The 10,012-nt window shown below is 38.4% G+C and overlaps 1 protein-coding gene across 1 annotated transcript in view; it reads left to right on the top strand.

Annotated features, from left to right (window-relative positions):
- WIF1 (WNT inhibitory factor 1) overlaps positions 1-9,478 on the top strand; it is a 70,461-nt gene extending 60,983 nt beyond the window's left edge. The window contains exons 7-9 of the mRNA XM_081310851.1: positions 4,721-4,921; positions 5,425-5,520; positions 8,627-9,478. Of these exons, the coding sequence (XP_081166977.1) occupies positions 4,721-4,921; positions 5,425-5,520; positions 8,627-8,748 (419 nt within the window). The 3' untranslated portion in view covers positions 8,749-9,478. The remainder of the gene's footprint in view (positions 1-4,720; positions 4,922-5,424; positions 5,521-8,626) is intronic.
- The last annotated feature ends 534 nt before the right edge of the window (positions 9,479-10,012 follow it).

The raw sequence follows: 10,012 nt of genomic DNA, 5'->3' as shown, positions 1-10,012 counted from the left end.
ACTTCACCTCTCTGTTAAACTGAGGAATGAGTCAACCCACCCTACGTTGCTCAGATAATGGGATGCATGTCCAGGAAGGAGCTAAAGGAATCAGTGTCTGCTTATTTGCTGTGTCTCTGCCTTTTTTTTTTTTTTACTTTATTTTATTTATTCATTCTTTTTTTTTTTTTAATATAGTGTTGAGGATCCAACCCAGTGCCTCACACATGCTTAGCAAGCGCTCTACCACTGAGCCACACCCGAGCCCCTGTCTCTGCCTTTTTGATGTGTGTTGAGGAAGACTTGTTCAGCATTTCTTGTTTCCAGCTGTGTTTTACCTGTAAAGCATCACTGCGTTGGTTCAGCCGTAGTTTGTGAAGTTGTAGTGTATTCAAAACTGAATAATACTAAGTTCTGACTTTAACTTTCAGCCTCTAATTTATTTGTGAGTTTTTGTACTTTAATGAGTAGTAGGTGAAGTAACCATTTTTTTATAGAGTTCAAATGAAATACTTCTGAAGCTTCCATAAAACATGTAATTAATTGCCAGGATGTGGTTTCTATTCTTATTAATTACCCTTCCCTGATAAAGATATCTCAGAATGGACACCCCTCAATTTTCTCCTCATCCTCACCCCCAGAGGTTGCACACTTAGTTGGTTTGTGTGTGAATCTTTGCTCATGGTCTCATTTTGTGTAAGGATGCCTCTTCATGCCCTTAGGATTTACACACTTTCTGTTGGCAGAAGCACTGCTTTTATTCTTGTGTGTATACATGTGCATGTGATTTTTTTTATCTCTAACTGCATCAAAAATTTGGGTCTTTGAAAACCCCTGACAAATCTGATCACAAATTTTATTCAAAATTTTTAAGGAAATTTCCTGTTTCTCTTATTATCAGGAAAAAAAATGGAAATGGGTCTTGAGTTGAAAAGTGTCTCTACAAGTATATAGATAAAACAGCATCGTTGAAGTATGTATTCTTATTTTTTAATTAAGATATAATTTACATAGCATAAAACACAAATTTAACCAGTTGTTAAACCACCCAGTACATGCACAAAGTTGTGCAGCCACCACCTCTGTCCAATCCAGACCATTTTATCACCTCAAAAAGAAAACCCATGCCTATCAGCAGTTCCTCCACATTCTCCTCTTCCCCCAGCTCTGGCAACCTCTAATCTACTTTCTGTCTCTTCAGACTTGCCTTTTCTGAGCATTTCACTTAAATGGGAGCATACAACATGTGGTCTTTTGTTTCTGGCTTCTTTCACATAGGTGTCTTCTAGTATTTCTAAGGTTCACACATGGTGTAGCATATATCAGGACATCATCAGTCCTTGTGGCTGAATAATACTCACTGGAATGTATAACTGCATTTTGTTTATGCATTTATCAGCTGATAAACATTTGGGTTGTTTGCACATGAAGACTCTTTTGAACACTGCTGTAATGAACATTTGTGAATAAGTTCTTTGTGTAGACATAAGTTTTCAATTCTTTTGGACATATACCCAGGAGTAGAATTGCTGAATCATGTGGTTTCAAATTTTTTTTGAGGAATAGCCAGACCATTTGCCAAAATAGCTGCATGATTTTACATCCCCATCAAGGTGCAGCAATGTACAAGAGTTCCAATTTTCCCACATCCTTACCAATAGTCAGAGGTATCTGGATGGATGTTTGTGTGCTCCTAGATTTCCCAAGAATCTTCTATGAACCTTCAGTTAAAAAGACCACATAGCTTTACTTCCATTGCGTTACAAATAAAGTTTAAAAATAAATTAATGGGTTCTTATTATAAAGCTTTCAGTATAAAATGTTCTTTGTAAAGACATTTTAGAATATTGGAGAAAACGATTAAAAATCACTCACCATTCTAGGACATCGTTCTAGGAGATGATGAGTGTTGGCACAGGTTGTAAACCCCTTTGATCTTTTTTGTCTGTGTCACAAATTTAAGGTAATTTATCCAACCATCCCATTGGTGGGAAGTTTAATGTCTTTGTTTTATAAATATCTTATCACATTGTACTCACAAGGACTCAACCACTGGTTGTACTAAAAATGCTGTTTAAATTTAGTCAAATCTGGTCTCCATAGGCAATGCTTAGTCTCTTAGGACAAAGATGTGTAATCTCTCAGGCCTACTCAGTTTTCCATTGTCTATTGGATAGAATTTGGCCACAAATTGTTTTCAGGAAAAGGAGACATAAATATTAAAGACAATTGTAGAATCCTGAAATTTAAAACAATCAGATCATGAGGTTTGGTTCCTATAGTCTTTGAACTAGCAGTGGACTTCTAACTCTCCTGCAGTTAGTTGCCTTTCTGTGGTGTAAAAACCAGGAGAGAATATCCTCCCTCCTGGCTGAGGTGAAACTAAGGTTCCTCATTTCTATCATTCCATGGATAAGAAAAGACCCATTGGGCCAATGAAATGATTCTTGCCAAGGATCAATCTCTGCAGTTTTCCTGCTTACCAAGTTCACTCCTCCTACACCATGGGAAATTAGGGCTCACCAAGTATTTCACATATAAGTAATCTATCTTCTTTGCCATATAATTATCATCCCACATTGTGTTTTCTTGGGGAAAACCCAGTGTGTTGTAGACTACCATGAATGATTCAATTTTGGATATGTCTTGGGGTCAGATGTTTCTTTGATGCAAGTAGAAATTTGGAGTTAGATATTCCTTCTTTTTGGGTAAGAGTTGAGATATTAACTAAACAGTAAATTGTTTTATTAGTCAGATTTTCATTCAAAATATCTGACAAGAACAATTTAGAGGAGGAAAATTTTATTTAGGGTCCATGGTTTCAGAGGTTCAGTTCATGGTCAGTGGACTCCATTGCTCTAGGCCTGAGGTGAGATAACACGTCATGGAGGAAAGACATGATAAAGGAAAGAGACTCAGTTAATGGCTGGCTGGCTGGCTCACTGGGAAGCAGAGAGGGAGAGAGAGAGAAAAGGAGGATCCAGGAGACAAGATATAATTCCCAAGGACCGACTCCAGTGACCCACTTGCACACTCCACCAGCCTACAGTTACCATACAGTCTGACCATTTCAAGTTACTAATCTATCAAATGGATCAATCCGTTGATCAGGTCACAGCTCTCATAATCTAATCATCTCACTTCCTGTATTAACACAGATGTTTTTGCAGGACACCTTATATCCAAACCGTAACAATGTGTTCTTATGTGCAAACCTAGAAAAAGGGCTTTTTTGGACTTTCTGTGGTCAACAAAAAGGTGGTGTTTTATTATGAAAGTTGTTTTTAAAAAAATCTCATACTCTAACGGTATATCAGGTTTGTGAGAGACCCTAACACCCCAGTATTGTTATGTCTGTATTATCTCCACAATGACTAAATACTGCTTTCATCAATTTATATGTAAATAAAGCCCTTTAGGTAAGTAAAAAGAAAAATAAAGTGTTTTCAGTCAAGTGATTTTCATGTGGAATTCACTTCTTATTTTTCAAGAATAGTATCTTCTTTGACCATAAGAAGTGTTTAGAGAATGAAAGGTGAGATGGTTAGGGATAGATTTCATCAGCTGTCCTATGTACTCAGAGGCCTTTGTAATTAATGTTCTGCTAAAAGTGAAAAGAAAGAAAAACAACGACAAAATTCCAAACTTGTCCCCTACCAAAACCCAAGCTGCTTGCCCATTGGAACATCACTGTGCGAGTCACAGGCTGTGGTGTCACACCTGGGAGGACAATACTCTTCTTCAAAAACTTCAGTCCTAGGATGGCAAATTCTAAATTGCAGAGAGAAAACGAATAGCCTTTAGAGTAAGAAGGCAGCAAATGATTGCATAATTTTTACCTTTAAAGTCTTCTGGTGGGTCTAAAAATCTGTTCAAAGATCTGTGAAGACATGACCAATATTCATTTGGTATGAGATAAAAGAACAATGATGTATCTTGAAGACCTAAGACATTCCCAGAAAATGTATGGTTGTGCTACTGGGTACCTTTTGTGACCTGCCTCATATTCTCTCAGCCAACCTTTAACTCCTGTCGTTGCTGAAGCAACCTGTTTTGCACAGGTATGAGCTGATTGCACTTCATCTTATCCATTCCAACACCTTTGCTCTCCACCCAGAGACATTTCTGAGTCCTTAGAAATCACATACTGCATTTGCAGCATGGAAGTGTGAGGAAATTACCCCTTGGGGCAAGTGGGAGTCAAATGCTGATGAACAAATGCTTCCCCCTCTCTCTTCAGACAACTCTGAGGTGCCGCTGATACAGCTCCTTAGAAGGACCCAGCAAAATGCTCATAGTGGTGACTGAACCACACTTTGGTGTTGACTTTCCCTCCTACCCTGTTTCATTCTTCCCATGCCCCATTCCTATTTCCTAGGCTCACTTCCCCAAAATAAGCTATCTGCAGGCAAGCCCTGCTTTCTGGGGAATCCTAGACTAAGACTTATGAGGTCAGGTACTGGTGTAGACCTGCTTTCAGAACAAGAAACAATCCAAAGTGGAACTCAGAGAAAAGACCACTTAGTGGGTCATGCATAAATCAACTTTTAGTAAGTTATATCTTAAATTACAATTTGTGAGTCAGTTAAAAGATTATTCTTTTTATCAAAATGTAAATGGAACTATGGCATTGGGGCAGTACATTTATGGTGAAAGAAGATATGTATTCAAAGTAGAAGTATTAACCTATTTCAAAAACAAAACTCAAGCAATATAAAAGCCAGATTAGATCTGAAATGAGTGGAAAATACTGCTTTTACTCCTTCAAAACCTTGTGATTCTTTATGTAATATTCCCCGAATGGAGCTCTGGGTTCCTTGCTCACTTGCATTGCTCTCTATTTTAGGCAAATGCCCACAACCCTGTCGAAATGGAGGTAAATGCATTGGTAAAAGCAAATGTAAGTGCTCCAAAGGTTACCAAGGAGACCTCTGTTCTAAGCGTAAGTACTCACACACCTCATCAATATGGGTTATGGGACGAGTGAGCTAGCTGTACTCTCCTACTGCAAAATGTCACAGTTAACCTTTCCTCACTGACATACATGATTCTTTTATGTAGACCAAAGGCACTCTATGGAATCCATGCACATAACAGAATTTACATACTCTCACAGATAACAACTGAACGTTTTAATATATTTTTTTAATTCACTAGAGGTTTTCTTAAGGAAAATAAACTTCCATTGCTCACAAATTTCAAAATCCTACTGAGAGTCTTTTGTAAATGAGGAACATGATGTTATTTAAGGGTCACTCTCAAGATTTTTTCACGAAGTCCCAAACTGACTTTTACCTGGAAAATGGTTTAGAAAGAGAAAAAAAAAAAAATTAGGCGATGAAGCCAAAACTAACTCGTTCTAAAGAACTGCAGGAAAAGGAGCTGTGTAATTCTGTTGAAAAAGGAAAGCTGAGGAAACATTTATTTTATCTCCTTTGCTTCCAGCTGTCTGCGAGCCTGGCTGCGGGGCACACGGGACCTGCCAGGAACCCAACAAATGCCAATGTCAAGAAGGTTGGCATGGAAGACACTGCAATAAAAGTGAGTTGGAGACCATCTGGGAAGTCAGTCTCTTTCACTTCTTGGCTCCAGCGGCTAATAGACAACCCACAACCCAGCCCCACCTGCCATTTCATGAACAGCAGCTTCTCCTTCCCTGCCCACCACACTCCCCTCCCTCTCTCGAAACCTTAGAGTCTAAGCTTTAGAGTTTAAAAAGTAGGGCATCATTGTGAAATGTCATCAGCTCTGTAAAATACCTCCACAAATATTTTCTAGCTTAGATTGCTAATACAGGTTCATACAGTAATATAGTATGTCAACTATGAAAGATGTGATCATCTCAATTAAGATTTTAAATCAAATGTAGAATCACTATCTACTTACCTCTGATTTTAAAATTCAAAATTTACCAACTCATATAATATGTGAAGAGTTTTACTTTTTAAAAATTTTAAATTGTTTTAGGTATATTTTTAATGAGTCCTTTTGAGGGAAAGGGAAGGTCTGTGAAGCCCTCTATGAGAGATGTTATAGGAGTTGTTCTTTTCAAATGTACCAACTACTCAAAATGTACTAGAAATGTAGAACAAACACTGAAGGATTTTATATATGAAATGGAGCTTAATAAAACCAATTATTTAGTATTGGATTAGTGTCTCCCCTGTGCTAAGCAGGAATCCAGACAATGGGGGACACATCAATGAAACAGAAAGTACAGATCCAGTGGAGGGAGAGTTGATTAGCAAGTGAACAAAATAACACAGTCTATATGTATCTGACACCCAGAACTCAGTCTTCTAAGCCTGGGACACTGTCCCCTCCACTTGGGGGAAAGGAAGTTTCCAACCATGCAACACCCTTCAATAGCAGAAGTCCAGATGTGGCTACCATATTACACCTCCAAAATACAAGTTAAACAAACCACAGATATTTTTCTAGATCAGTGGTCTCCAAAGAGTGTTGCTCACGGTCCAGTGAGTGTGGAAATTAGTTCGGGTGCTGAGGGGAAGTATTACCTCTAAAATATTTTTTATATTTTATATTATTTTATACATATTTACATATACATTTAATATATGTATATGTAAATATGTATATTTACTTATAAGTGTTATATTATAAGTAAATATACATATTTACATATAAATACATATATAAATATACATATCTACATACATATAACTTATAAATACTTATATTTATTTAATTGCAAACTTTCTAATTTCCAATTTTTGTGCAGACCTTACAATATCCACATGTTATTCTGATGTATGTATGATAAACTTATATGTGGGTATACATGTTTATTGTAAGGTAGGCTGGTGTCTGGTGGGCACAGTATGGGAAGAAGTGCAGTTCCTCTGGTAAAAAGCTCTTCACCCAGTGGTTATGGTTGAATGTATCCCCACTAGGACATGCTTTTGGGAAACCTTTGGACTAACACCCCTATAGGAAACTAACAATGTCTAGAGTCATTTTCACAAAGACTAAGTCAAATCTTTTATGCCACTCTCAACTGGATACAAACACCATGGCTTGTCAAGAATCAAAGTGATTTTCCAGAAGTCCTTGAGCCTAAGGATGATCTGAAGTCTTACTATACACCCCAGGACTCAATTGCAAAGATCTCTGGTCTCATAAATGGGGACCAGTGATCTCCAAGAGTGATGGAGGTGGGGTGAGCACAAGGGCAGTGTTTCCACTGATATACCTGGTCACTCTAAAAGAAGGCAAGTTAGGGGCCCTTTGGAATAGAGCAGTAGACGAGCAATTCTATCAAGGAGAATTGCAAGCTTCCAAACAGCACCCCTACTGTAGACCACATGCTTAATCTTCTGCCATCAGAGTTCCTCCTGCAGAGTAAGGCAATGCAAGCCAGGAAGGTGCCCTGGAAAACACACTTGATTCAAATGCAAGTGTGTTTTCCAGGAGAGGCCACCCGGCCAGTTCTGTACTTCAAGAGAATGGAGCTAAAAGGGTTTATTTTAACTAGAGGGAGGTGACAAGGAAGCTCTGAGTCACAGAGTTCTGCTACAAACAGATTCCCAGTGGGGTGACACGTTGGGAGGTCCCAGGCACCCAGGCATCATAGCAGGAAGGAGGATCCTGAAGGCAGATGTCCCTGCTCAGGCTCACCCTCACCAGCAGGGAGGTTTGGTCTTCATGGGTGGCAAGTCAAGCTGCATGGTAAGGATTTACTCCAGCGCATTGTTGGCTCATGTTTTGACCATTCCATGAGCTACCAGCCTACATAGTGACAATTCAAAGAAACACATTCAGGAACAAATATTCTGTTCTCACTAGTTGTTTAATAACATGCTTGCACTTAAAAACCACAAGGAACAAATGAAGTGCTGAATTTGACTCTGATGCACGCGAAGATGGTGGTAGATTTTTGAAATGTAATTGCTGTTTTACATCAGTTTTAGGAAACCAAAAATGAGTTAGGGCCCCCCAGCACCTCCGTAAGTTCACAAGTAGAGGGGAGGGAGGTCTCAAGTTGTGTAACTCAGTATCACATTCCACTGACAACCAAGTGGAAAATGAATAGATGCCACCTGACCAAAACCCGCAAGTCCCCATTGATGAGAAGTCAGTTTAAATAACAACCCGTTCTCTAATACACATAATGGAAACTCTCAATTCTTACAAAATTCCTGTATGTATGAGTGCTGTAGCCATACTCTCACCGTGGGATCTATGGGAAGAGTGGAGGTTGTTACATATTGAACTGGATCCATCAGCTGGATTGATGGTTCTGCAATGCAATGAAAGGATCAATGACCAAATCATTGGTCCTCTGTAGCAGAGAGACTTCAGTCTTGAGACTTCAGACTTGAGACTTCAGTGTGAGATCCTTACCAACCCTTGGGTGGAGCCTGCTTCCATTCAAACACAACAGCCAAAATATATAGTGAGTAAGCCTCCAATGGAGGGCAAATTTGACAGAGTTAGTAAAATGAGTTTCTTTCAACAGAGATCTTGAACCTGTAACATCTCTTCATTCAGGTAGCGTTTTGTGGTCACTGTGGTCTTCCACTCTGGGTTAAAAAGGGAAAATGGATTTCATTTGAATGGTTAATGATGAATCTGAAGAGCCTGTTTTTGTAGTTTCTTTGCTTTTAAGCTGTGAATAATTTTGCAGGGTACAGAGCCAGCCTCATGCATGCCCTGAGGCCAGCAGGCGCCGGTCTCAGGCAGCACACGCCTTCACTTAAAAAGGCCGGGGAGCAGCAGGAACCACCTGAATCCAATTACATCTGGTGAACTCCGACATCTGAAACGTTTTAAGTTACACCAAGTTCATAGCCTTTGTTAACCTTTCATGTGTTGAATGTTCAAATAATGTTCATTACACTTAAGAATACTGGCCTGAATTTTATTAGCTTCATTATAAATCACTGAACTGATATTTACTCTTCCTTTTAAGTTTCCTAAGTGTGTCTGTAGCATGATGGTATAGATTTTCTTCTTTCAGTCCTTTGGGACAGATTTTATATTATGTCTGTTGATCAGGTTAAAATTTTGTCTTCTCCGTGTATAGTTGGCAGATATTTGCAAAATTACAATGCATTCATGGAGTTGAGGGGCTGGGTCACATTAGAGAGGTTAAATTGGGCAAAAATACATAAAGGATTTAGATGAAGCAGTTAATCATGTTGAAGTTACAGCATTTCAAATTTTATTGTCATATATTTAGACATTTGTCACATTTTTAATTGCCCTTATTTGTATGCTCTTATACAATATATTTCGACCTTACCATTACTCCAGAGAGTTCAGTATTGAAAAAAGAAAAACAAAAAATTGACACTGTGGTAGTGGCATTTAAACAATATAATATATTGTAAACACAATGAGATAGGGAATATAATGTATGAAGTCTTTGCATTGGCTTGAAGCAATATAATATATATTGTAAACAAAACACTGCTCTTACATAATAAACATTTTATACTGTTTGTATGTATAAAATAAAGGTGCTGCTTTAGTTTTCTGAGTGTTGTATGGAGTGGTCTTTGCATGTGTGATCTGGTTGTTCAAAATTTAGTGGTAGTTAATACTTTTCAGTACCATAAAAGATATCCTGTGATTCCATTCTTTGCCCCTACCACAGCCCTTATCCTCATCCCTCCCTCCCAGCTCCCTGACTCTGCTCCAGCCATGCTGCATTGTACCCTCTTTTCACTGCCTATTTATATCACAGCTGAGTAGTCATTTCTTTCAAAAAGTCTTCTCTGACTAGAACATGTTAAATAACTATCTTAGTTCATTTTCTGGTGCTATAAAGAATACACTAGAATGGGTAATTTATAAAGAAGACAAATATATTTGAGTCACAGTTCAGGAATCTGTGAAAACCAAGAGAACACCAGGATCTGGCAAGGACCTTCATGCTGCATCATCCCATGGCAGAAGGCAGAAGGGCAAGAGAGCCTGAGAGCAAGACAGTCAGAACTTGCCTTTGTAACAGCCCACCCTCTAAGCTGCACCTGCAATCACATTAATTAATTAATTAATTAATTAATTA

The sequence above is a fragment of the Spermophilus citellus genome (genome assembly GCF_964194105.1).
Source record: "Spermophilus citellus genome assembly, chromosome: 10".
Lineage (NCBI taxonomy): Eukaryota > Metazoa > Chordata > Mammalia > Rodentia > Sciuridae > Spermophilus > Spermophilus citellus.
This window is presented reverse-complemented; position numbering and strand designations above follow the sequence as displayed.